The sequence below is a fragment of the Phacochoerus africanus genome, chromosome 8, assembly GCF_016906955.1.
Source record: "Phacochoerus africanus isolate WHEZ1 chromosome 8, ROS_Pafr_v1, whole genome shotgun sequence".
NCBI classification, from domain to species: Eukaryota; Metazoa; Chordata; class Mammalia; order Artiodactyla; family Suidae; genus Phacochoerus; species Phacochoerus africanus.
In genome coordinates this window covers 4488379-4516239 of record NC_062551.1, presented here as the reverse complement: position 1 = coordinate 4516239, position 27861 = coordinate 4488379, and the positions used below count along the sequence as shown (strand labels likewise).

Here is a 27861-nt window from a genome sequence, read left to right as displayed (position 1 = left end):
AGTCTGACACGTGAAGAAGTCTGGCCAGGCAGCTACGGGGATTTTCAGCAAACTGTGACAGATGGAGCTCTTTAGCGATTCCGGGGACTGCCACCCGGAGGATGGAGCTGGGGGAGCAGGGACAGCCACAAGACTCATCAGGAAGCCCCCGACGCCGCAGGGAAGAGGTGAAGACACCCACACACGGTGGAAGAGACAGCAGGACGCGGGCCATGTCTGGAGGAGGACCGCCAGGTGCGCCGGCTGATTCAACAGGAGAAGCCAGGCAGGGGCGCCTCCCAGGCCTGCGGCGGCCCCACGACGGGGGGGCGGGGGGGGGTCTCACAGGAAGCAGGTGCCCGGGACCACAAGGCCCTGCGATGGACGATGGACGCGGGCGAGCCCGGTCCTGCAGACACGCAGCAGGGAGGAGGAAGAGGGCGCGGGTCCGGCAGCCGCTCACCAGTCCAAAGGGTCGTTCTTCATCCGCAGGTTGTCCCTGGGGAAGTAGCCGGGCGGGTAGCGCAGGTTGTGGTACTGGTCCCAGAGAACCCTCTTGCTTCGAGGAGGAGCGGGGATTATCTTCACCTTAATCGGGAGCTTCACGGTTGACGTCTGCTCTGCGCCGTTTTTGGACTGGAAAGAAACCACACTGAAACGTCCCTTTTGCCCAGAAGCACCTTTCAGGGTTTTCGGTTTGAAACCTCACTTCTACTTATCAATTTAACCTGAAGAGTCAAAACATAAGAATTTCTAATAACAGGAAAAGCAGGGAAAAACATTCGTGGACCGTAATTAATCCCATTCCGATTCTTCTTTCAAGGGTTTCAGACGTCAAGGTCCAGGCACGGGACCACAGCAGGGTCACCCTATTTACTGCCATCACTTTCAACCGGAAATCTGGCACCAAACGGCCCACCTGCACCTCACGCACCAAGGGGGCTGTTCCCCCGGCTGCTGCCAGGCCCCGGGCCCACCCCGCCCCTCACCTCCCAGAGCCCAGGCGCTCCGCCGCCCCCCTCGTCCCCCCGCCCCCGCCCCGCGCCCCGCGCCCCGCACCCCGCACGTACCTCCACCTCCGCCGGGGAAGCCACGGTGACCATGACGTGCCCCTGCGCGATGCCCTCCCAGGAGGCGGCTTTCTTGGTGACAGAGATGGAGATGGCCAGGTAGCCCGACCACGGCCACAACACTGAGGAGTAAGAGAAAGCGACCTCGATGTGGTCTCCGTTCTGCGGTAAGTAGGGCTGCCACTCGGGCTGCGGGAGGAAACACGCAGAGGCTGCGTGAGAAGCTCCGCCCTAAACCCCCGGGTCGGTGAACGAGAACGCGGGCTGAACGGGCCGAGTGAGAGGACACGGACACGGAGCGGCCGACCCCAAGGCCGAAGCCGCCGCGGGGATGGCGGGGCCGCCACACGCCAGCAGAATCTAGCGACGCTGGTGCTGACCAACTCCGGTTTCAAGGAGAATTCTTCTCCTAAGCCTAAAGAAAGGGGGGCGGGGGTGGGGGCGGGGCACACACGGTTTGACCAAGAGCTTCGATCTGATAGAGAACCCACACAGGCGAAAATTCCCAGATTTGGGCTGAGACCTCAACTGGCTGTGCGCTCAAAGAATCACATCACTCAAAGGAATAAAGGAACAGGACGACATGTCACCAGTGAGATTCTGCAGCCAGTGACCGGGAGGGCAGAGCGCCAGCCGGCCAGGCCGCACAGAAGCTTCAGGAAGGGGGCAGGGGAGCCAAGGAGGAGAAACACAGAGCAGCTCTTACGATGAACCAGTCCTTCACAGCACCTGATGCGCCTCGCTCCTCTCCCAACCCGGAGAGCAACCACAAACTCCCCCAAGGGAGTCCCCGTAGTAAAAAAGTGTGAAAAAGAAAACTATTTTGTAGGATAAAGAAATGTTACGTAGCATCATCAACAGTGAGAAAGGAAAGAGATTTTTAATAAGTGCTCTTGAGACCGCTGGTTAACAACAGAGGAAAAAATTAACCTTCCTCCATCTCTTATACCATGAATCAAATTAACTCAACACAGATGAAAACATTAACTATTTAACAAGCATAAAAGGAAAACGAGTGGAAAGTGAAATTTAGATTTTAACATTTCTGTCGGGATAAGTTTCTAATTTTTGAAACAACAGAAGCAATCACAAAAGATGAAAATTCAACTACATGAAAATGTGAAACTTCGACAGGCCCCCCCAACCACCTCTAATGTCACAGAGACAAGAAAACAATAATCTGGGGGGTAGTTCTGCATGACAGACAACAATGGTTAATTTCTCCATGATGTGAAGATCTCACTGGACTGAGAGGGACAGTCTCGATTCCAGTAAAAACAGGCCGAGGAAGTGAAATGCTAATTCACAGACGAGGAAATACTCAGTCAACAAACATGCAGACACGCACCTTACCAATAAGGTGGATGGCACACGTTCAGCAAGGGGCCCACTTTCCCCATAGATTTAAGGTTAAAAGAAGAGCCACAGAGGCGTTCCCGTCATGGCACAGTGGTTAACGAATCTGACTAGGAACCATGAGGATGCGGGTTTGAACCCTGCCCTTGCTCAGTGGGTTAAGGATCCGGCGTTGCTGTGAGCTGTGGTATAGGTCACAGACACGGCTCAGATCCCGAGTTGCTATGGCTCAGGCGTAGGCCGGCAGCTATAGCTCCGATAAGACCCCTAGCCTGGGAACCTCCATATGCCGCTGGAGTGGCCCAAGAAATGGCAAAAAGACACACACACACACACACACAAATATATATATATATATACAGGAGATACAAAAGATGAGCCACAGAGAAACAGACCAACTGCCTCGACTGACAAAGTGGGGACGATCCACACAACGAAGCAGGATTCAGCCAACGGCCTCCGGATATGCGCAGCGTGGAGGAGCCTCAGAGCCACGCGGCTCAGCAGGGTTCCATTCACTTCCACCCAATGTCCAGAAAAGGTAACTCCACGGAGACAGAAAGGGGATCAGGAGGTGCCGGGGTCTTAGGGCGGTGGGGGGGGAGGGAAGGGCCTGCTCACAGGGGCTTCGTCTTTGGGTGAGGAAAACATTCTGTAATTACAGGGGGGTATCATGGCAGCATCACTACTTGTGAATATACTGACAACCGCTGAACTGCTTGATTTAAAAGGTTCCATTTTGTGGTATGTGAATTTTACCTCAATTTTAAAATCCTCACAAAATTGGGAAAACTAGACCTACCCCCTGAGCAGAGACGCCGCCCGTCTGTGCATGGGCAGCAGCCATCTGAGCTGACGGGGCTCTTTGCTGGGAAAGAATCTGGTTTTATGCACAAAGAGCCCTAACACGTTCATGCCTCTCACTTGGGAGCCTGGTCCAGGGAGTTTATAGCAAGAAAATAATTCAGAAGAAAAGAAAACCATATATGCAAAGGTATCCAGTGTGGCGTTTACAGTTGCAAACCACCTACTGTTCCAGAAGAAACGGTAAACAAATTCTGATTAAACAATGCTTACTGAGTAGTAAATAACCATTAAAAAGAATATTGGGGAGTTCCCGTCGTGGCGCAGTGGTTAACGAATCCGACTAGGAACCATGAGGTTGCGGGTTCGGTCCCTGCCCTTGCTCAGTGGGTTAACGATCCGGCGTTGCCGTGAGCTGTGGTGTAGGTTGCAGACGCGGCTCGGATCCCGCACTGCTGTGGCTCTGGCGTAGGCCAGTGGCTACAGCTCCGATTCGACCCCTAGCCTGGGAACCTCCATATGCAGCGGGAGCGGCCCAAGAAATGGCAAAAAGACAAAAAATAAATAAATAAATAAAAAGAATATTGGTACTGTATACATAGCTATGTTCTTAAACATTTATAACACGAAAATTAAAAAAAAAAACACTAAATTTTTGCCCACCACACGAAGATAACAAAAAATATGTCTTTCAGATAAGGGCTACAAAGGACTACTTTTAAAAGTCGTGGTTCTGTTAGTGTGTGAAACTGAAGTCATTTTTCTGTTCTTTTTCTCTATCCTTTATTGTTGAGATAATGTTTACACGGTAAGAATAAAAAAAGATTATAAAAACAAAATTCACATAAACACAAAGACCCAGTGGTGCTCATTAAACAGTAACTGCAAGTGGGCCTTAAACCGCAGGAAGGAAGCTAAAGATGAAGGCTCAACTGGAGGTCACTGATTCGGACGCCAAACTCCAGACTCCCCAGTCACAGAGCAGTGACCGCTACCGCTAATCCACCAGGACTTATCTGTCGGGGCCCCAGTGCCCCAGCGCCCCGACGGAGGAAGACCTGTCCCTTTCAACGTCGGCAGGACATCCGGCCCCGCCCGGGCTCACGGCCAGCCAGAGGGCAGTCCCACCTTGTCCACGATTCTTCCCGTGACACCCAGGCCGTTGAGGATGGTGACGTTGACGATGGTGGGCATGCCGCCGTAGTAGAGGGGCTGCGAGCAGTAGGGCCACATGTAGGGGCACTCCGTCAGGTCGATGTAGCCGGGGCTCAAACTGAAACAGAGCACAGCGGGGAGGACGCAGCATGAGTGACAGCGCTGGGGCCACACGCCGGACAAAGGCGTCAGCGGGCGGGCCTGAGCCCGGGAGGCCGGCTCCCAGAGCTGCCCTCGCTTACGGTCCCTGCCCTGAGCCCTCCGGCCAGCCTGCTCGGACCACAGAACAGACGGCGGCACGGCATCGCCTCTCCCTTTCTGCAAGCCTGGATGCTGCGGCTGCAGGGGTCCCAGTGCAGACCCTGGACTCCGTCTCAAATCACCAGGCCAAGATGGGCTTTTTCATAACTGGAGCTGGGACAGATGGCCCTTTGGCAAAAGAGAGAATTAGAGCCACATCTCCCACCACACACAAGAATAAACTCCAAAAGGATCAGGGTCTCAAGTAAATAAAAGAAAGCAAACGAGTCACAAAAAAAACATGGGCCACTCTCTTTGACCTCAGTACAGAGAAAGGCATTCTGGGCTCCAATTCCAGGAGCAATAACAACAACAAAAGTCTAACAAATCTGGCTATCGAAAAAGAAAAGAGAAAAAAGGAGTTCCTGTCGTGGCGCAGCAGAAACGAATCCAACCAGGAACCATGAGGTTGTGGGTTTGATCCCTGGCCTTGCTCAGTGGGTTAAGACCTGGTGCTGCTGGTGCTGCTGTGAGCTGCGGGGTAGGTTGCAGACGTGGCTCGGATCCCGCATTGCTGCGGCTGGGGTGTAGGCCGGCAGCTGTAGCTTTGACTAGACTCCTAGCCTGGGAACCTCCATATGCCACAGGTGCAGCCCTAAAAAGACAAAACAAAACAAAGCCCCCAAAAAACGCATGGCCAAAAACAACTTTCACAAAGTCAAAAGATAACTGATAAACTGGGAGAAATACCTGAAGTAAAGGTATGAGGGAAGAATGCTTAAAAAAACCAAGGGACAAAAACTCCAGAGAAAAAGAAAGTGGGTAAAAGAAACGAACAAACCTCTCACCAAAAGATGTAAACATGGCTCCTAACCATAGAAAGTGTTTGACTTCATTCGTAACCTGAGAAAGGCAAATTAAAACTCCACGGAGAAGCCACTCCTCACGTGTCAGAGGGGCGGCAAGTCGCAAGTCCGAGTGGACACTGCCTGGGAGGCTCTGGGCAGACAGGCCGGCTCACACGCGGAGCCCGCGGGCCAGCCCGTGCCGAGGGAACAGACCCGGCAAGCGCCCTCTGCTCTCGGCCTGGCCCCGGCAACCCCACTCCAGGACTCTTCCCTGCAGACACAGCTCCAACAAGACTGAAATACACAGGCACAAGCAGCTGAACGTTCCAAAATATTGGAAACAATTTAAATGCCCATATATAACAAAGACACACTAAAGAGCTATAAAAAAGGAGGGAGGCTCTGGCTCTGAATGAGTACAGATTTTCAGGGGAGTGCTAAGTCAAAAAGCAACAAGAGTATTTACAGTAAGGCTATCCTTCAGGTAAGAAAGGAGATAGAAGATGACAGGTATGTATCTGTCCACTTGTGAAGAAAGAAATACAAGGAGGATAAACCCAAAGCTACTGAGGTTGTCACTTACACGGCTGCAGGGACCAGGGCAGTGACAACGGGGACAGAAGGCTGAAGGGAGAGACACCTGGCCAGGTGCAGAGCTATGGTCATGTTTCACACTCGAGGCGTAACTCGCTGAAATCAACCAGGATGGGGGGATCCAAAAAGAAACACATTACGAATAAACTCGACCGCATCACAAACAAAGAGCAAAACCAGACTGACAAGGGGGTGTGGGAGGAAGAAAGAAACGACCCTAACTTTGGAAAACGGCACACTCCTCTATACAGCTAAAGAGAGAGAGAACTGTACACAGGACTTCCCGTCGTGGTGCAGCGGAAACGAATCCGACCAGGATCCATGAGGTTGTGAGTCTGATCCCCGGCCTCACTCAGTGGGTTAAGGATCCGGTGTTGCCGTGAGCTGTGGTGTAGGTTTCAGACGTGGCTTGGATCCCAAGTTGCTGTGGCTCTGGCGCAGACCAGTAGCTGCAGTTCTGATTGGACCCCTAGCCTGGAAACCTCCATATGCCATGGGTGCAGCCCTAAAAAAAAACAAAAGATGATTAAAAAAAAAAAAAAAGAACTGTGTACAAATACCACTCTCTAGTTAGTAAATCTGTTGTTACCAGCAGTTCTAAAACTAGTTGCCATGTACATGCTAGGACTGTGGGGAGTTCCCACCATGGCTCAGCGGTAACGAACCTGACTAGCATCCACGAGGATATGGGTTCAATCCCTGGCCTTGCTCAGAGGGTTAAGGATCAAGCGTTGCCGTGAGCTGTGGTGTAGGTCACAGATGTGGCTCAGATCCTGTGTCACTGTGGCTGCGGCATAGGCTAGGAGCTGAAGCTCCGATCTGACCCCTAGCCTGGGAACCTCCATGTGCCACACAGGCAGCCCTAAAAAGCAAACCAAAAAAAAGGGAAGAAAGAAACAAACACCGTGAGGAACCGACCAGGTTCCTTGCTGCTGGAGGAAGGATCACTAACGACAGCCGTGGTGTGAGGTGGCATCAGGAGACACGTGAGCTCACGGACTGACACAGCGGCAGGCACAGGTGTGTGTGCAGACACTCCCGGCTCTGCCTGCCAAGAGGCTACCAAGAGCACGCCTGGTGCCCAGGTGCCAGTTTCTAAACCCCACTCTCCAATGAAAGGACCAGGAGGCTTGGACTAAAAACCAACACCAACACCAGGCATGGAAATGCTGCCAAAACGTGAGAAAGTGGCCCCAGCTGATGGAGACGTGCTGAAAAGCCATGGTAGTAAATGGGAGGAGGTGCAGAGAGCCAACCTGGGACAAGAGGAGCGACAAAATAAACAATGGCATTAACGGACTATAATCCACAGAGCAAGGTAAGTATTTATGCGTCCATACTGATGTAACTGAGTAAAGAAATAAACGAGAGAAGAGCAGCTCACCCTTAAAGCAGAATTTCAACTAATAAACGAAGAAGGAATGAGAAAGAGAATCAGCACAGGGCAATGGCTGCAGTAATAACTGTCACAGGCAGGAACCATCAATGACCCCATGAGTGCAAGTGTGTTAAGAAATAAGACCACCTTCGAGTGGGTCCCCACAGGACACCTGGCGGTCACAGAGGGACAAAGAGCAATGTCAGTGGACCCCTGGCAGAGCCAGCACCGCACCAGCTCTCCTGCAGTGGAACCCAGCTGACGGACCCTTCTGGACCCTCCTGGACCTTCCACCTCGCCTGTGCTGAAGCCGGAGCCCAGAGAGCACCAGGCCAGGGCCGCCCCTGGGAACACAGGCGCCTCTGATGGTGACTCTGATTCCGGGATTCCCCAGGAGCAGGATTTCAGCCCTGTACTGGGTGAGGGTCCCCTCCCCTCTCCTCCCTCCTCCCGGGCTCCTCCCTGTGGACGTCTAAGCCCACGGTGGTGTCTGCCTCCTGGAGCGTGCAGGCTGACACATCACTGAAATCTAATGATGGAGAGAACACCTCCCACAGTGAAAGGAAGGACACCAAGGCACTGTCCCAACTGGAGGAAACGAAGGACACGTGATGACTACATGCGACAAGGATGCTGGACTGAATCCTGGACCAGGAAGCAAAATGTTAACGATCACGTTAAGTTCCAGGCCCCGAGGCCTGTGCTGTAACAGCTACACCCGGGGAGCTGGTGAAGGAGGCGCAAGTCCACATGTACTGATAAGGTTTAAAACCTTGTAAATCTAATATCAAAAATAAAAAGTGAAAAAGAACTCTGGTCAGGGAGCTCCCTCAATGGTTCGGCAGTAATGAACCAGACTAGCAGCCATGAGGATGTGGGTTTGATCCCTGGCCCCCCTCAGTGGGGTGACAATCCAGCATTGCCATGAGCTGTGGTATAGATGCGGCTCAGATCTAGGGTTGCTGTGGCTGTGGTGTAGGCCAGCGGCAACAGCTCCAATTTGACCCCTAGTCTGGGAATCTCCATATGCCACACAAAGACCAAAAAAAAAAAAAAAAAGAATTCTGACCAAAGATATATAACCTTGAGAAAGCTTGTAACGACAAAGCAGCGGATGAACTCCCATCAAGAGACAGTCAAGAGAGTAAAAGGCCAGCCCTCCCAGAGGACTGAGAGTCGTGAAGGACAACAGGACAGATGTACCACCAGAGGGCGGGGAGACCAGGCAGACACAGTGACTGCACACGATGTGGGGCCTGGACCCCGGACCAGACAAGGAACACGAGGGGTGGCGGGCCCCTGCGCATTGGACCACAGCGTAGTCACAGCATCAAGGAGCACCTGTTCACTCTGGCAGCAGGGTCACCGGCAGTGAAGGCGCTGGCTTCAGGGGAAGCTGAGGACGAGGATAGGAGAACATTCATACTGCTTAAGCAAATTTCTGTAAATTTAAGATTATTTCAAAAGAAAGTTGTTATAAAGTAAAGAGAAATAGGAATTCACTACCTTAACCCACTTATGTTACAAATAAGAAGGTAGAGGAGTTCCCGTTGTGGCTCAGTGGTTAAAGAACCCGACTAGGATCCATGAGGATGCAGGTTCGATCCCTGGCCTTGCTCAGTGGGGTAAAGGTCTCGTGTTGCCATGAGCTGTGGTGTAGCCCACAGACTTGGCTCGGATCCTGGCATTGCTGTGGCTGTGGTGTAGGCCAGCAGCTACAGCTCTGATTAGACCCCTAGCCTGGGAACCTCCATATGCTGTGAGTGTGGCCCTAAAAAGACAAAAGAAAAGAAAAGAAAAAAAAAAAGTGGAGAGCAGTCCTGTGGCACCACCCGAGCAGAGGCAGCGGCATGACACTCTCCCTGAGGCCCCCGAGCGCCTCGGGACAGGGACTGGCTAACACTGGGTGCCGAGGGCGCCCAGGGCAGAGGAGAAAGGGCTGCTGAGGAGGAGAGCACACCAACCTGGCCTGCGGCTTGTAGCTGCTGAGGATCTGGTAGGCTCGGAGGAGGTCCAGCTTGCCGTGGCCCTGCTCGAACATATTGACCCCAGGAAGCCTGCGGGCGGACGCGATCAGGGCCTGCTTCATGCTGGCCGGGTTTACCAGCTCCCGTTTCTGGACTGTGCTGCGGGGAAACCACACATTGGCTCACTCTCTTCACAAGAATGAAAACCAGACGCCCCCCAACCTGCAGATGTGCCATCGTGCGACCGCCAGTCTTGTTCTTTACGTAACAGCAGCTTCTACGATGCCAGAGGAGTGGGAACAGGCTCATTTCCGCACCTGCCTTGGGCTGACCACGTGACCACCTTCCTCGTAGGGGGTGACGACAGGGACTCCAGGGGCTAGAGCCCGTTTCTACCAAGGCGACCAGGAAAACCCGTTCCCCTAGCTCAACAAAGTCAACCCTAGCAGTTACAGGCTCCCGAGGGGAAGGGAAGGGGCCAGTGGCCGCAGCCCGGAGGGGGAAGGACGGACGGAGGCGGGTCCTGTGGGGACTCCAAGCAGCGCGGGCAGGAGGCCCGGCCTTGAGTCGGGCCCACTGCTCCACCGGCCGGTTGTGTCTGGAGGGTGGCGCCCGCTGGAGGGCTGGTCATCAGAACACGTCTGGACGCGGCAGTGGCACCAGGCATCTGCACCTGCTTTGGAACCCGAGCATTCAAACCCGCATTTCCGTGTATCTACATATTACAGATACGGGGAAATCTGAACCCCTAAATGCAGGGGAGGAAGTCAAGTGAAAACGAAGCAGAACTTACTCTGCTAAGCTGCTACGTATTTTTCTACGCTGACGCTGGTCTCGGTGTGGGTGGTTTCTCTAAGAGGTCTAGACGGGGCATCTGACTGAGGAGACGCGAGGGGAGGAAGGTGGGATCAGGTCTCACAGAAACGAGGACTGCTGGCGGCTCAGCCGCAGGCCAACAGAGCGAGGCGAGGCTCGGGCTTGGGCCCGGACCCGGGCCCCGGCGGGGCTCCGAGGCTGGGCGCTGAGGAGCCGCCTCCCTGTGGCTCGGCCCCTATGAGGAGCTACTTCCCGCACCATCAAGGCACCTGTGACCCAACACAGAGGCATGTGCTCTGCTGCAGGGAGAGGAGGGAAGCGGCGGTTTCCTGGATCCTGCAGACATCTGGACTCGAGAGGCCACAGGCTGCGAGTGGAAAACGAGCGCCTCCCTCCGAGGCCACTGACAGCAGGGAGAGCTGACGGGCCGACGGTGGAGCCTGGAACCTCCTCCCGCCCACAACCATGCCAGGGAGACGGGAACCCGCGTTGTGCTCCCATAACCAGCAAGGCGGGGAACGGGAGCACCAGCTCAACCCCGCTCCCAGCCATGACCAAGCCCCAGCGGAGCAGGCGGCCTGGGTCTGCGTTCCCGCCACTCTCACCGTGTGGAACACGGGGCGGGCAAAACAACGGGGAGAAAAGACGGTGTTGCTAACAAGCATGTGGTCATTCTCCAAAGATGACACTGGCCAATGTCAACATTTTTAAGGCTCTGGCTCTGGGCGGGAGGGGAAGGCAGGAAGGAGAAAGTGACCTGCATCGAACGCTACTAATAACGGAGCCACAGCAGGAGCTGAATCAACGGAAACTCACTTGCTTTAAAGAGAATTTAGAATGTAAGGACACTTATTAGGATTTGCCCATTTTATTTTACATCATTTAATAACTTTCAAATGTGCAGAGTTTTATGTTATTACAACACAAAAGCTCAACGAAAGACTCACCTAGATTTTTTTTTAAAAAAAGTTATTTTGAAGACAAATACAAAATAGGAGCTCGCTCCAAAGACATTTTCCTGTAACTGAGGATAAGGCACCTGGCCGGCCTGAATGGGCCACATGTGAGCGCCAGGCCTGGTCCACTACTTTTGCCAACTGCCTTCCAGTTTCACTGCAAAGTTAAGGGCCAGTGACTCAGCTCCACCCCAACCGTACACGGGGTTCAATGAGACAAGGAAATAAATTAAACAGAGACGTTTGTCTCACGACGGAGCGATGACCAGCCCAACAGCACCTGTGCTGACACAGGACCCGAAAAGGCAAGTCCCTGAGGAAAGGGAGAAAGTGGCCAGGCAAGGCCTGATTCTGTTCCCTGCCCGCAGACTGGAAGCACCAAAATTTCTCTTATAAAAAAACCCACAGCGCAGAATGTGTGCCTTCCTCCATGACGCTGGGAGCCTGAAACTGCTCTAAAAAAGCCTGCCAGCAACACAAGAGCGGGCAACAGGGGTGCCGCCCTGAGGCTGGGGTCTACAGACGGCGCTCAGGCCCTGCTCACAGCGGCCAGTCCGCTATCAAGAGCGACCCCTGCCCCTTCAGGAGATGAAGCAGCAGAGACGGGGTGAGGCCACAGGGCCTGCCCCTCCATCAGACCCAGCTGGCGACAAGCAAGACCCAGCTCCCATTCTGCTGAAGCCACCTCCTCCCTGCCTGGCCACACTCACCTCACGAGCAAGGTGACAGCACCGGCCACCACCGGGGAAGCCACGCTGGTCCCCGAGAGGGCCCGGCACCCGCCTTTCACACCAGAGCCCCTCACTCCAGCACCGTAGGTGACAATGTCAGGCTTCATGCGGCCATAGCCTCCTGGCAGCTCCTACAAACAGAAAAAGTGTGGGTTCTCTCACAGCACATGCAGGGGCACACAGCCACATGTAGCTATGAGTGGAGAAAACCAGAACAGAAGTGCGGGTTAGCTAAATATGGTGCAACCTTGTATGGACTGGCTTTAGTCTGAAATTTACTGCAAATGAGAGGAAGCTTAAATAATAATACAGAAAATAAATTATTGTTGGTGTGTTTTAAATAACCAGTATAATAGTAATGCCATAAAACCTTTTAAAAACATATATTTTAAATTTTGCTAACATGCAAGACTGGAAACTGATTTCTAAGTAACTTAAAAATTAGAAATATGTTAGGAAAATCAGAAAATTAAAATGAAAAATAAGGAAAGAAAGAAACACTTTCCTTTATAAGTTAAAAAGTACATGGTATGACTGGATATTTCAACCTGTCACCAGAGGGGAAAGACAACGCACAATAGTCAGTGTGACTAACCTGGGAGATGCTTTTAACTCATAACTTTCTTAAGTTTCCCAAATATTGGGGCAAAATGAGAATTGCGATAGGACCTTATATTCTGTTAAACAACAACAAAAAAAAGGTACACCAATTTGGAGTGAAAAAACCCCTCCTGGTGATCAAACATAAATGGCTCTGGACACACGCAAGAGCCACTGCAGCTCCGCACGTGATTCGCAAACAGTCCTCCAGATGCCGTTAAAGCACAGGCCTGGGAGTTCGTGTTGTGGCTCACCAGTAGCAAACCCGACTGGTATCCATGAGGATGCAGGTTCAATCCCTGGCCTCGATCAGTGGGTTAAGGATTCCATGGTGCCATGAGCCACAGCATAGGCTGCAGATGCAACTTGGATCCAGCGTTGCTCTGGCCGTGATGTAGGCTGGCAGCTGTAGCTCCAATTCAACCCATAGCCTGGGAACTTCCATATGCCACCAGTGTGGCCCTACAATGCAAAAAAAAAAAAAAACCAAAAACAAACAAACCCCCCCAAAACAGGAGAACAAAACCACAGGCCTAGACGAGCCTGAAGAGAGCAGGTGGGTTAGAGCGACAGGACAAGGGCGGGACAGGGGCCCAGGCACTGCGTAAGGGAGCAGCAGAGTAAAGCCAACCCCGGCCGCATGGGGAGAGAAGGACATGTCAGCTGCGTAACTAAAGTTCTTGCAGCTGAACTGACTTCTGGAACCCTTTCGATTCTGTCCAGGCAGATGCAGGGACCTCCACGTCAGCCGACTTGACCCTCAGCTGTTCTCATCAGCTTCTCCCAAGGCCAAAAAACGACCCAGCCAGCATGGAGCCCTGTTCCCTTTCGACTATTAGGACCAGTGGGTAGGAAGCTAACGGATCTAAATAACAAGCTACTCAGAAGCAAGTTAAAGAGAAGCGGAGCCGGGAAACAGAACTGGCCCCTGCCCAAGGTGCCACGGTGCCACGGCAGAAGCCGAGGAACCAGGAGTGCGTGTTCTGGTGGCCGGGTGCCTCCCAGGCGGCTGTCCTCCCCGTGCTCAGGGACACACCCAAGGCCCTCGCACCAGCGACACATCCGACCGACGGGGCCCGGCCTACCCAGGTGGTCATGCCCCGCGAGGAGAAGCGGGCGATGTTGTCCTCGAAGTCAATGCCGCCCACTCCGATCACGTCCATCTGGTCCGCAGGGTTGTTCAGAGTGCTGCAGGGAGGCACAGAACACGGGGAGGCACAACCGTGAATTCAGACTCATTCGAGTAAGGGCGAGAGCTCCTAGCAAGGTCTCAGGCTGCAGCAAGCTCTTGTGGGCCAAGCTCACTGGCACCTGTGCCTGGCTCGGGTGTTCCCCTGCACCGGGGACACCCCGTCCTTCCTTCTCTCCCTGTCAACGTAGCCCACTCAGGGCTAAGACGCGCTTTTTCCCTCACTACGGCCAGGCGCGAAGGACTGCCCTTCCCGAACCTCGCAAGACTCCCACGCCCATCACCTGCGTACACATCCCCACGTCACTTCCAAACGGCTGCACGGTGTCCTCGGCCTCCCCAGCTGGATTCCAGACTTCTCGGGGGAGGAACTGCAGCCACACGACTGTACCCACCCTGGTCAGAAACTCAAAGCGCCCAACTCAGCGCGTGCAGGTGCTCCCCCCACCTCCTGGGAATTGTGGGGACCACTGTCACCGCAGCGTCATCTGAGCTCCTCAGCAGGGACATGGATGCACAGGGAAACACCACGCAATCCTCCCCCCAGCCCCCAACATTCATGGGCATGAACTAGATCTGCAAAGAAGTGATGGTGGGACGGATAATGACAAAAACGTATCATCTAGAAGGTCAGGGTGTAAGTCACGATGAAGCTGAGCTGCTCGAACGTGTAACACAACCACTTGTGAAAGGGTAACACTGCATTTCCGAGCGTTACCTATTTCAGCTCCACCACCAAAATATGAACACTTGAACCACAACTGGTCCCAAGCTACTGTTTTTAAGCCACACCAAGTCAACCCTGGCATGGCCTCCTTAGCTCTCTGCCACCAACATGCCACCAGCCAGTTGTTCAGAGGCACAGACAGTGATTTTTTTTTACAGGCTGACAGTACAAGTTTATAAATTTCTGTGACATCCCAGAGCAGAGAGGAGGATAAGAGTCCCTGACAGAACTTCACATTCACATTGATGCCGAAGATGCCACCTCGCCGTCCCTGCACTCAGCGTGCTTTAAACCCTAGACTCCATGGGAAAGCTGCAGGCAGCATCTTCGCTGGTGCTGGAAGGGGGACGTGCAGCTGCAGCCTCCCTGGCGCCATGAGAGCCAAGGGCCAAGAGGGGAGGACTCCACGGAGCTCCACGAAGCTGGGGCGGGGGCGCGACGCCACACGAGCGTTACCTCCAGGGCTCAGGCAGCGCTGTGCATGATGATTAACCAGGCTCTTTGAGCACGTTATGGTCACCCTCCGGGTGCTCGGCTGTGCCATGGTGACCACATGCTACCGCAGCCCTACCCAGCAGTTGGCAGGCGCCAGATCTCTGTGAGGCTCTGTGGGCAGATACGACTCTGACACCAGGGCTCCCTCTCCTGGGATTCCCCCAACACACTCAACACGAGGAGCTCTCGGGTCAGAAGCCACAACAGGAGCCCCGTTGTGGCTCAGCGCTAACCTGACTAGTAACTGTGAGGACAAGGGTTCAATCCCTGGCCCCGCTCAGTGGGTTAAGGATCCAGCGTTGCCATGAGCTGTGGTGTAGGTCACAGGTGCAGCTCAGATGCCGCGTGGCTGTGGCTCTGGTGTAGGCTGGCAGCTGCAGCTCCAACTGGACCACTAGCCTGGGAACCTCCATGTGCCGCAGGTACGGCCCTAAAAAAAAAAAAGCCACAACGTGTGACTGCCCACAGAAGTCACAGGAGTTCAGAAATGTGACCAGTGCATGCCAAGCAGTCAGAATAGCAGGTGGAAGAGCGGGTAGGACTGGAGAGCGAGGCAGGCTGGAGCAGGTGCTGGAGACCGAGAGAAACCCGGTTTCCCTAGGGAGAGCCAAGGAAGTTCAGGAAGACGCACTCAGGGAAGGGGAGCTACAGCCGGGCCGAGCACTGCAGGCTAGAGCTGTGGAACTTGGGTGGAGCCCGACCAAGTCCCTCCACGGCCTGCTCTTGGGAACAAAGTTTTCCCAGAACACAGCCTCCCCCACTGTTCACACGTACCCATGCCACCTTCCCCGTACGAGGGCCGGTGAGGGGCTGCAACAACCACCCTACGGCCCGCAGAGATGAAACTATTTACAGCAAAGGTAAGCTGACTCCAGGCTAGAATACTAAGGACCTTGAAAATCAAGGAGAAAAGTTTAGATGTGATCAGGCAATACTGACCCACTGCACATCCCTAATTAAGAAAACTGGGAGTCCCCACTGTGGCCACACAGCATCAGCAGTGTCTCTACAGGACCAGGACACAGGTCCAATCCCAGGCCCAGTGCAGTGGGTTAAAGGATCCAGGACTACCACAGCTGTGGGGTGGTGGCAACTGCAGCTTGGATCCCACTCCTGGCCTGGGAACTCCATATGCCATGGGTGGCCACACAAAAAAAAAAAAAAGAAAGAAAGAAAAACGGAGAAAATTGCTGGACAATGTTTTAACAGTAAAAACTGGAAAAAGGAAGGAAAAGCTACTCCCTAGAGCTCAGTGTTCACGGCTCTCCCTCTGCTGTCTAATTCCACCCTCACAGCCACCAACCCGGTGGGTCTCCTGCCCTCCGAAGCCAGGCAAAGGTCCCGCAGCCTGAGGGCAGGTCAGACTTGTCTGGCTCCATCCTCGTGCCCACAATCCTCGCAATGCCACATCAGCCGTGCAGGAAGACAGGCTGAGAAACTGAGAGCGGGAGAGCCCGCTGATGAGGGCTGGCCTCCAGTGGGGGGAGTGGCAACCTGGAGAAGCATCCGAAAGACAAGAGACCTTGATGAGATCAGGCAGTAACGGTGCTTCTCACAGCAGAGCTAGTTCTGACATGTTTGGGCAGCTCACCCCCGTGAGAGTCACGGCACATGGCCAAGGACCCTGCAAGGTCATGGGACAATGACAGAACAACTATCAGGCGGGGAGCGGGGCCTGCCGGAGTGCACAGGTTCAGACCTACAGAAACATCCGTCCCACAGAGTTCAGCCTAATGGTCCACCCTGGACCCCTGTGTACGAGCTCAGTCAGGGCTCAAGAGGGCCTGCTCTGCCCCAGCGGGCACGGCCCGGGTGTCTCTGCAGGGCAGTGCGTGCTACCGAAGGATGTGGGCGCGGGCGGGAGTGCACACACGCAGGCGGCTCTCCTCCTACTGAATCGGGCTCTATGTCCTCTTCTTCCCTGCGGTGCCCTCGAGCCCTCTGCCAGGAACCGGCGAAGGACAGTGATGGACATCCCACAGCACAAGTGCTGCAGCACAGGGTTATTTATACGTGTTACCTACTGAATAAAACTGGAGCTACCAGCAGAAAGAAAATTGGGGAGCTCCCATCGGGGCGCGGTGGTTAACGAATTCGACTAGGAACCATGAGGTTGCGGGTTCCATCCCTGGCCTTGCTCAGTGAGTTAAGATCCGGCGTTGCCGTGAGCTGTGGTGTAGGTTGCAGACGCGGCTCGGATCTCGCGTTGCTGTGGCTCTGGCCTAGGCTGGTGACTACAGCTCCGATTAGTCCCCTAGCCTGGGAACCTCCACATGCCTCGGGAGCAGCACTAGAAAAGGCAAAAAGACAAAAAAAAAGAGAAAGAAAATTGGGATCTCCAAACATTTGTCAGTGACTCGGCGACGAACGTCCCGCAGCTCCTACTGCCTTAATTCACCTCAACAACGTGGCACAAAGCGACATCTCCATGACACTGTTCTCTGGTCCTCCTGTGGCATCTGACCCTTCCCATCAGCCCCCCCAAGGCCGTCTGCGCCGCCCTGCACTTTCTCTGCACATGTTCTGCTCATCTGTTCCTTATTTTTCCCACAGAGGCAGGCACCTTATTATCTACCTCTTCACCCTGCGCGCTGTGCACACAGGGTGTCCGCTTCCTTCTGACAGATCTAGGAAAGTACACCGATTGATTTCGGGGGTAAAAAGAGAGGAATAAAAACTTTAGGCCTCCAAATTGCAAATTTATAGCTAAGCTTAAAAAAAAAGAAACGGAGTTCCCATCATGACGCAGTGGTTAACGAATCCAACTAGGAACCATGAGGTTTTGGGTTCGATCCCTGCCCTTGCTCAGTGGGTTAAGGATCCGGCGTTGCCGTAAGCTGTGGTGTGGGTCACAGACACGGCTCAGATCCTGCATTGCCGTGGCTCTGGTGTACGCCGGTGGCTATAGCTCCGATTAGACCCCTAGCCTGGGAACCTCCACACGCCACAGGAAGTGGCTCTAGAAAAGGCAAAAAAAAAAAAAAAGAAAAAGAAAAGGAAGCAAGATTGGTCTTGAATTGACAACTTGCTGGAGTGAGCGGGTACCTGAGATTCATTACAAAGTTTTTTTGTGTGTACCGAAAATTTCCACAATACAAAGTTTCAGCGGAAATTAACAGGTGTAGCTAACTACAAAACAAGACGGTATTTCAGTTACTTCCAGGGAGAAGGTGCCTCTAAGGTCCTTCTGGTTGGGACACTCACCCGTACAGAGGGCCGTCGTTGCCAATGGCAGAAACCATGATGACGTTGTTAGCTGTTAATTCCCAGACCTACAGGACGAGCAAGCAGTTTACTCTGAGAGCACACGACTTTTAAACCATCAACACGCAACTGCCTGAAAATAACCACAACCAAAGTCAGAGCTAAGAAAAGAAGGGATGCCCCTGAAAGCACATGTTTGGGAGCCAGGACATCTGGAGACCACAGACTCCAGGACGCAGGTCCTCGCGGCACAAAGCAGACGCCGGCTTTGCAGGCACGTCCCCCAGAGATGGGCCACGTGCTCGGGTGGGAAGCAACCCACACAGCCCAGGTGCTGCCTCCCACACGGCAGCTCAGGTCTTAACAGAACTGCTACCGCATGGGCGACAAACCACCAGCGCATGAGACACAAAGCCAAGTGAGGGATGCGAGAAAGAGGAGGAGGCTTCGCCAACACGGCGTCCCTGCGCAGGGACAGGACCGACCTTGTCCACGAAGGGGTGGTCCATGAAGTCGGGGCCGCCGATGCTCAGGTTGAGCACGTCGACCTTCTTCAGGATGGCATAGTTGAAGGCGTCCAGGAACCAGGACGTGTAGGAGACCTGGTGCGTTCGATACAGTCCTTCAGGTGCGGCAGCGGACACCTGCCCCCAGCCCTCCCTCCAGGGGCGGCCCTCACTCAGGGGGCTGCAGGGGAGTCTCCTACAGTAATAACAACTGCAGGCGTCGCAGTGGACATCTATTGCCAGGTTCTCCACATGAAGTATTCACTCAAACTTCAGAAACAGACCCCGAGAACAGCTAATGCTCTGAGGTATAAACAACTCCGCCCAGGACGCCCAACCCTTGGGGCTGGACTCTGGGGAGGGGCAGGTTCCCAGGGTCCTGACCCTCCAGGTCTCACGTCCAGCGCCTTCCTGATCTTACGGCCTGCCTGGCCCAGGGAAGACCCCGCATGCCTAACAGCCCCTCTCTAAAAGGACGTGTCCTGGGAGTTCCCGTCGTGGCACAGTGGTTAACGAATCCGACTAGGAACCATGAGGTTGCGGTTCGGCCCCTGCCCTTCCTCAGTGGGTTAACGATCCGGCGTTGCCGTGAGCTGTGGTGTAGGTTGCAGACGCGGCTCGGATCCCGCGTTGCTGTGGCTCTGGCGTAGGCCGGTGGCTACAGCTCCGATTCGACCCCTAGCCTGGGAACCTCCGTATGCCACGGGAGCGGCCCAAGAAATAGCAACAACAACAACAAAAAAAATAAAAAAATAAAAAAAAAATAAAAGGACGTGTCCTAAGATGCGTCTGTCGAGTGCCACGGCTCTGAGCAGCTTCAGGTCTGTAATGCACGTGTCTCATATCCTCTCTGCCTACACAGACGGAAGGGTATCGTGATGCCGATGGAAGTTCGTGCACAGAATTATCTTTCTGAGAGTCATTATTTCTCTCACAGTTTCCTTACAAAAGTGAAATCACTTTGTGTATCACCATTAAGGTGTTTTTATAAAATAAAAATTAAACTTACAGTGGAAAACAATGGATGACAGAAAACAATCAAGTAAGTGCTGAGGGGAATAAAAAGACCTTCAACCCCAAATTCAGTGAAAATAGTTCTTTGAGAACAAAGGTGAAATAAAGCTATTTTTCAGATAACCTAAAGCTGAAAGGAGTCACAGTTACTAGCCCTGCATTACAAGTAAACTAAAGGAATCTCCTCAGGCTGAAAGGAAGTTATATGATACGGCAACTCAGATCGACAGGTAGACATAAAGAGCACCAGAAACTGAAACGGTGACAAGTATAAAAAGCTGAAGAACAGTGGGGAGGTCCCGTTGTGGCGCGGCAGAAATGAATCCAGCCAGGAGCCATGAGGTTGCGGGTTCGATCCCTGGCCTCGCTCAGTGGGTTAAGGATCTGGTGTTGCCGTGAGCTGTGGTGTATGTAGGTCGCAGACATGGCTGCACTGCTGTGCCTGTGGTGTAGGCTGGCAGCTGTAGCTGTGATTCGACCCCTAGCCTGGGAACCTCCATATGCCGTGGGCACAGCCCTAAAAAGACAAAAGACAAAAAATTAAAATAAAATAAAATAAAAATAAAAAGACAATATATTTACATTTGCTTGACTACGCAAAAAAGAAATTCCAGGAGGAGGGGGTATGAGACAATCAGAAACTATGGCAGGAAGAACCGGGGAAGGAAGGTAAGGACTTGCTAGATGGGAGCAGGGTTGGGAGAATTATTCCCGGGCTGCCTTTCGATATTTTGAACTATATATTATCTATACAAAATTAAATTACAAAAAATGAGTAACTACTAGGATCCTCCCCCTTCGCACTAAAGTTTCCAGTGCAGAGGGAGGGAACTCACTTGTAAATTCGTGCCACCCAACCCGATGCTGGGTGCTGGGCTACAGAGGTGACCCTCAAGGCGGGCAGTCCAGTGGGGGCGGCAAACACACAAATGTGGGCTTACTTGCTCACATACCAAGTCCAAGAACCGTGCCCGACACGCGCTGCACCGGAGCCCTGGGCCAGCCCACGGGAGAGAGCGCAACAGGAGGCCCAGGAGGCGCGAGCACAGAGCCCGGGAGCAGGGTCTTTGGGGTAAGTGAGGCCGAGGAAGGGGGTGGTGGGAGCAGGGCAAAGCCACACGGGAGGGACAGGAGGGACAGGGGAGGCGGCACAGCACACAGGGATGCCAGCAGCAACCTGGCATTGCTGACATCGCTGTTTTTCAACAAGCACGTTTTCGAGAGTTTTTACACTCATACTTTGATATCAATTCCTTAAGTTTCAGGAGTCCTCAAAACACCTACCTGGTTGTTGGTAAAGACCCTGAAAATATGAAGTTCAGCATCTGGAGCAAACCCCTGGCACTCCCTCATGCTGGCTATCACACCTGCCACAAACGTGCCGTGGCCCAGCCCTGTTGCCCAAAACGAGAAAAAGTCATGAAGCAGCTGAGAGCAACGCAGCACCCCAAAGCAGTGACGCCAGCGGCCGGACTCTCCAAGTCGGAGGCACAGACTCCCCGCTGCCCCTCTACTGCCTTCACTCGGAGCCCACGCCCCGAGGCCCCACTTCTGGGTCCCGGAGCTCCCGCCCTCCCACGGGCAGGAGGCGCCTCCCCCAGGCGTCCCTCTCTCCTCTGGCTCACCTCCCGACCTCCTCGGAGACACCGGGGAAAGCCTCCGCCGAGAGGCACCAAACTACCTGGGGCTGTGTGAGTAAGTGCTATGCACAGACCGTTTAACCGGCGACACACGGGACAAGGCCCTCTCAGCTGGCAAACGGAGGACCGAGGGACGCACGGCCCCCACGACCAGAGAAGAGCCCCTCGGGGCCGGGCACGGGCCACCCACCGTCGTCCAGCGTCCGCTCGTTGGTCCAGTTGGTTCTTTCCTTCACGTTTTTGAAGTGCGGATGCTTCTCACTCAGCCCGGTGTCGAAAACAGCGACCCTGACATTCGCACCTTGTTCCAAAAGAAGGAAAGTTACAATCACGTCGGCAGAAATTTTCATTTCGGATTTCTGTCTACAAAACCCACCCCCGCCTGGGGCCCGCGGAGGACGAGAGGTGACCCAGCGCCAGAGCCCGCCCGGAGCGCACACATTCGAGCAGACGTCCGGGGCCCTGGCTGAGCTGACCCTGAGGAGAGGGGACCGCGGGGCAGGTGCCACCTGCGCCCAAGTAAGACTGGAGGACGCACAGAAAACCCCTCTAGACAGCCTGCACTGTCGCCAACGCTCAGGAGTGTCCCTCTCCCGCGTTCTCCGCAGCTGATGACCCCTCTGGTACTGTCCCCAGGTCTGTATCCCCTCTTCTCCTTCGAGGCCCTGCAGGGGGCACAGGGCTCCAAAGGGCACTCAGCGCAGGAGGGGCCTTCCCACTCCTGCCATGGGCAGAGACTTGCTCACACAGTGCTGCCCACTGGGGACAGGCTGCAGAGGGTGTGTCAGCCGCACGCAGGGAAAACCACTGTTTTATGCACTGTTCTATGATGACGCGTCTACTCAGTTACTGGCCAAAAGCCACCTGCACCTAGGGAACCACGACTGAGGAGGTCAGGTCAAGAAATTTTAGAAAACGGAGACAAATACGAGATATTCTTACTCTTTAAAAGCTCACAAAGGAGTTCCCGTCGTGGCGCAGTGGTTAACGAATCCGACTAGGAACCATGAGGTTGCGGGTTCGGTCCCTGCCCTTCCTCAGTGGGTTAAGGATCCGGCGTTGCCGTGAGCTGTGGTGTAGGTTGCAGACGCGGCTCGGATCCCGCGTTGCTGTGGCTCTGGCGTAGGCTGGTGGCTACAGCTCCGATTCGACCCCTAGCCTGGGAACCTCCATATGCCGCGGGAGCGGCCCTAGAAAAGGCAAAAAGACAAAAAACAAAACAAAACTCACAAGAGATGGAAGTAATGTCTTTCCAGTGTGAGAGCTGTGTCTGGTGTCTGTGTCAACATTATGTTAAATAATCAATGACACTGCGATAACCATCAAAGTATATTGTTTACTTTCAAAAAAGGCAGACGCAATACTAGAAAAGCACTTGGTTTGGGGGCAATAAAAATACTTTTCTGATGATTAGAGAATTTTTGTTTTGTGAGGTTTTCACCCCCAAAAGATAAGGCAATCATTGAGTAAACGCTGGTCCCCTGGCTGCTATGTGCTGGCAGCAATAGAGTCTGCGGTTCTCCAAGTCAAGGGTCTCCAAACCAAGGAGAAACGCAAAGGCACCGAGACGAACCGTGGTGCACGGGCGGGGGCCGCAGACGCGGGCTGACCTTTCGGGTCCGAACCTTCACATGAGTTCAGACAGGAGTTTCCTGCCATCATCTGCCTGGTTGTGAGCTTCATGTCCCAGGATATGGTCACTAATACCGTTTCCTGTTTTGAAACAAAGGCTGACAACCTCGACAGTCCATCGCTTGGCCACTGTGCCTACAGAGCATCACGTGGCAGGGAAACACTCATTTTCATGAAACTGCTCAAATCAAGGTAACTGTCCCTGGATGTGCCCTCGTTCCCGGGAAGTCCCAGACCTCTGCTGCGCTGCCCGCCCGCTCTGGCTGGGGCAGTGCAGTTTGCCTACTGTGTGTCACAGGAAAGACACTCTCACCATCGACCCTTGCAACCTCAGAAATGGTACAGGAACCAAGACACTACAAGTGAACAGGATTCAACAATTAGAAAAGCCCAGAAACAGCTGCCTAGCAAGGCAGGAACCCACGAAGGGTAGCTGACTGCATCCAGCTCAACAGAAGGACAGAGGTGTGAGGCCCCAGGGTTCCAGCGCTGGAGAGGGAGGATGCCTGGCCCGGCCCCACGCCACCCCCGGGTTGACAGCACGTACCTGTGTACCCCATCTGCCACAGCACGTCCGCCTGCAGCGTCTGGGCCACCTGGCGTGGGATGGCCCTCAGCAGCCGGCGACTCGAGTGTCTCCCGGTGGCGTGCCAGAAGCCCGAGCCCAGGGAGAGACTGGCCCTGCGCAGGGGGCGAGACGACTGCCACTTCTGGCTCCAGCGGGTCTCGTTACAGGGTGCGACGGGGTCAGCTGGAGCTGAGGAAGAGACAGGTCAATGGAGGGAAAACAGGGCCCGACCCCTTCTGCAGCCCCGCTGAAGCAGCGATGCTCTCTCCCCTCTGCAGAAGGGCTTCTCTGGGCAGTGACATTTACAGGACATCGTTCAGCTGTCACACTGCCCGCAAACAGTTCTTTCTTCCTCTGTTTTTTTTCTTTTTAGGGCCACACTCGCAGCATATGAAAACTCCCAGGCTAGAGGGCAAATCGGAACTGTAGCTGCTGGCCTCCACCACAGCCACAGCCACAGCCACAGCCACAGGCGAGTGGGAGCCGAGCTGAGTATACAGTCTACACTGCTGCTCACGGCAACACCGCCAACTTGCAGCCACTTGGATCTTTCACTCACTGAGCGAGGCCAGGGATGAAACCCGCATCCTCACAGAGACAATGCTGGGCCCTTAAACTGCTGAACCATGAGAGGAACTCCTGAGGTTCCGTTCCTAAAGCAAATCACTACTGTTTTCAGTCCAGTCTCACCAGGCTACGCCCATCAGCATCCCGGGACCTGGGAAAACACACAGGCGGCTCAACCCCGTTAAGTACTTATCTGGCCAACACGACTGCAACAATTCTGTCCCGAAGCCCCATGCTGACTGTGGTCCCCCAGCCAAGAGCCTGGGACAAGGGTGGAGGCACTACGCGCGGACCAATCTTCCAACAACGGAGGGCCTGCTGCACGGCCCCTTCAGCAGACAGGACCGCGCCCAGTCCTGAAGCGGCTCCCGCTTCACTCGCCAAGAGTGGTTTAGAAAGACCGGGAAGGGCTGGGAGGGAAGCAATGACAATGGCAAGGGGACTGGACACCAGGGAGCAGGCACACCCCTGCGGGAAGTGGAGACGAGAGACACCAAGGGCGACACCCAGAGAGGAGCCCTCACAAGACGGCCAGTGCTGGCTCGCGGCTCGCAGGTGCCTCTGCCCTTGGGCCGCTGGAGCCCGGGGATGGGATCCGAGTGTGAAGGTCTCCACTCAAAGAAAGCAGCCCTTCTACCCACACAGCCATGGAAAAGACCACCATTTAGCCTCTGCTCCCGACAGCCGAGGGTGTCTGCTGGGCGCTCTGCACACAGTCTATTCCCGCCCACCGTCCTGAGAGCTCCGAGGCAGCTACTACCACCAGCTACTACCAGGAGAAGAGCCGAAGCTTAAAGAGAAGCTGCTGAGCACAGGTGGTCACGGCTCCCGACAAGAGACTGGACATGTCAGTGGGTGGACATCCTATGTCCTTTAGGGCTGGAAGGCAGAGCATCCGACAACCACAGAGGAGACTACACAGCAAGGGCCCTCAACCACGAGATCCCACGCTTCCTGTGCTCAAGTTGCCCTTCCATGAATCCTAACACACGCTGCAACTCTCCAAGATGAAAAAATAAAGGCCTTCCCTGGTGGCTCAGTGGGTTAAGGATCCAGCATTGTTACTGGTTACGGCTGTGGCTCAGGTCACTGCTGTGGCTCGGGTTCAATCCCTAGCCCAGGAGTTTCTGCATGCCAGGGGTACAGCCAAAAAAACGGGGGGGGGGGAATGTCTACATTTGGCTAACTGTACGAGGTTTGATTTGTTTTTTCTTCTCGGGCTGTTCTGAGGTTACTGCCTTGCAAAGAGAAAAAGCACCACAAAACATCTGGACTAGCAGAGACAGCTCTGCAAAGTCAGACACCTGAATCCACAGCTGGCGCGGGAACTGGCTGCCACACCATGCAAATCGGTTCAGCTTTTCCCGTTATTTTTAAACCTCAAAGAGGCTCTCAGGCCCAGTATATGACAAAGGAAGAAAACCAAGATTTTCTTTCTTTTTCCCTCTAATGAAAGACACTAAATGATAACAGGATTAATGATCTGTTACACCAGTTTATGACACAGAAAAAGAGCCCCTTCTGCTGGTGACACATGTGCCTTGGAAATACTATGTAATAATATGCAATTCCTTATCTGAGGATAACCTTATCCTGACAGGGCCGAGCTGAAGGACGTAGGGAAGAATGGGCCTGGAACTGAAAGGGGCTCGTCAAATGCCATCCTCACGCACCCTGGCCCAGCGGCCACTTCAAACGAGCCCAGCCAAGGCCTGACACGGGGCAGCCAGGGAGCTCTCAGAAAGGCAAAATGAACCCCAAGGAAAAGGCGTTCCTCAAGAAGCCTTAAAAAAGAAAAACACGTACTGAGAAGTCAAATGCAAATAAGAAGGAGCTCCGAAGATGCTGTCTTGGTTTCAGCGTGCGAAGGGGCCTCATGGCCTCAGAGCCTGAAGGCTTCGAGAGGAGCCTGGGGGACAACACTGCCCACCAAAGATCGCTGTCCTCTCCTGAAGCTAGAGGAAGGGACGGGGTGCTCACTGCACTGCTTTTCACAACTGGCCAGTTTGAAAATTCTCCACATCACCGGAGGGGGCGGGCAGGGCTGGCTCGCATCGCGCGCGGAGACGCACGCCCCCCCGCTCCCCGCAAGCAGCAGAAACGATGCGGGCTGGCCCGCGGTCACAGTACTCACGCTCCGTGAACTTGAGGGAACGAAAGACCTTCCGCTGGGGTGTCACCCGCTTGATGTTGGGATGATCTTCAAGCGTCAGCAGCCCGGCTCTCTGCTTTTCTTTGATCTGAATCACCTCGAAATCACTAGGGTAGTCGCTGGATGGATTGTTTCGGGGCATAATTCTCCAGTTGTCGATTTCACTGCTCTTCAGGGCGCTTGAAATAAATGAATTTCTAGCTTTGGCTGTAAAGTATCCATTGAAAGCCACAATATACTCTGAAATCAATGACCAAGAAACAAAAAAAAGAATTTAGGTACCTGCACGATGACACAGACTACACCAAACCTAAAATTTCCCTGGTAAAAGGGAATTTATATGTAAATACAAACTTATATATCATAAATACTAGATTAGAAAGACGAGTAAACAAACAGACTAGTCTAGAGGCCCTGGAGAGCAGTGTCCAGATGTGGCGGTTACAGTGATCTGGGTGAACCCGCCTGGTCACAGGACACGTCCCTCAAAATCAGATCCCTCTGCTAGTTTTCCAAAAGCAAACAGAGAAGTTTGACTGGATGGCAAAAAACCACACATAAGTTTTTCAAACAGGAAGAAGAAATTAGGAGAAGTGAAGGCTCAGTTTTATTTTACTGAAAACAATTAATAAAATTGAGGGGCAATTTCATACGACAAACGGCTCAGTTATTCACAACCGGCACATAGGTTTTCAGCTCTGCCAGACCCCCCTTCCCCAGTTCCAATGGCGTCTGTTTCCTGGAATCCAATTTTAGGGAACTCGTTCAGAATGTCAGTTTCCTCGCTTCACATAAGCTAATTACACCGGGAAAGCAAACTTCAGCAGAGGTGACATCAACACTACGCACTCGGCCCATGTGAAATTCACTGTAGAAGAGAAGGGAGTGTTTTTGGCAAAAACTAACATTTACAGAAAGTCTGGAAAAAATACACGGGGAGGGGGAGGTCTCTAACATTAAAAAACATCGTTACCGTATTCCGCCACCGTACACGAAAAAAATGCGTTACCGTATTCCACCACTGTTGAGGAGAACTCCACCTTCAAGGTCAGGTGGGAACAGCCAGCACACGGAGCCTTCTCGAAAGACTTCCTTTCCAGCCTGTCACCCAGATGTTTCTTCCCACAGAGCAAGACCACCAGCAGAAGCAGCCAGATGTTGACAAGCTTCATGGTCGTAAGTGAATATGATCATAAAATCACATAAATTCAAATCACACTTTTTTCTTCCTCGATTATAAGTTAATTTTTGTTTCAGCTAAAAGCTGAAACATTGCTGATCAGCCATTTTACAGTCTTGTCCAACGTAAATAAAAGTTAAATTTCATGGCCTTTTGTGGGTTGGCCTGAAGAGAGGCTTTCATTTCTTTCTTCGTTTCTTCTCCATCTTGGGCCTCAGGCTCCGCTCACTCTGGCCCAGACACCTGAGTCTTCCGCTCCATGTGCGCAGGGGAACCGGGATCCAGCGGGGTGAGCGGTCAGGCTGTGGGCCAGGCTACAAGACAAAGCAAGCGCACCGAGGCATCAGGCGCGCCGGCAGAGCCAGGGACCCGGGACACCCGAGGGCTGGGCCGGAGGCTCAAAACCCACACACCCGCTACAGGACAAGAGAACCCTAGGACACCGCCACCAAACATGGTACCACCTCCTTCTACTTGGTCACCCTCACTTTTT

General features: G+C 53.6%; 1 protein-coding gene across 2 annotated transcripts in view; it reads right to left on the bottom strand.

The window, feature by feature from the left end:
* The window catches only part of MBTPS1 (membrane bound transcription factor peptidase, site 1), a 54282-nt gene that overhangs the window by 13883 nt on the left and 12538 nt on the right, over window positions 1-27861 (bottom strand). For both annotated transcript variants that reach the window (XM_047793078.1, XM_047793079.1), the window contains exons 2-14: window positions 27198-27682; window positions 26171-26428; window positions 23449-23658; window positions 21460-21570; window positions 20914-21023; window positions 18595-18711; window positions 18110-18177; window positions 13580-13682; window positions 11874-12025; window positions 9389-9550; window positions 4338-4482; window positions 1050-1238; window positions 443-615 (exon numbers count right to left, since the gene is read on the bottom strand). In XM_047793078.1, the coding sequence (XP_047649034.1) occupies window positions 443-615; window positions 1050-1238; window positions 4338-4482; window positions 9389-9550; window positions 11874-12025; window positions 13580-13682; window positions 18110-18177; window positions 18595-18711; window positions 20914-21023; window positions 21460-21570; window positions 23449-23658; window positions 26171-26428; window positions 27198-27360 (1961 nt within the window). In that variant the 5' untranslated portion in view covers window positions 27361-27682. The remainder of the gene's footprint in view (window positions 1-442; window positions 616-1049; window positions 1239-4337; window positions 4483-9388; window positions 9551-11873; window positions 12026-13579; window positions 13683-18109; window positions 18178-18594; window positions 18712-20913; window positions 21024-21459; window positions 21571-23448; window positions 23659-26170; window positions 26429-27197; window positions 27683-27861) is intronic.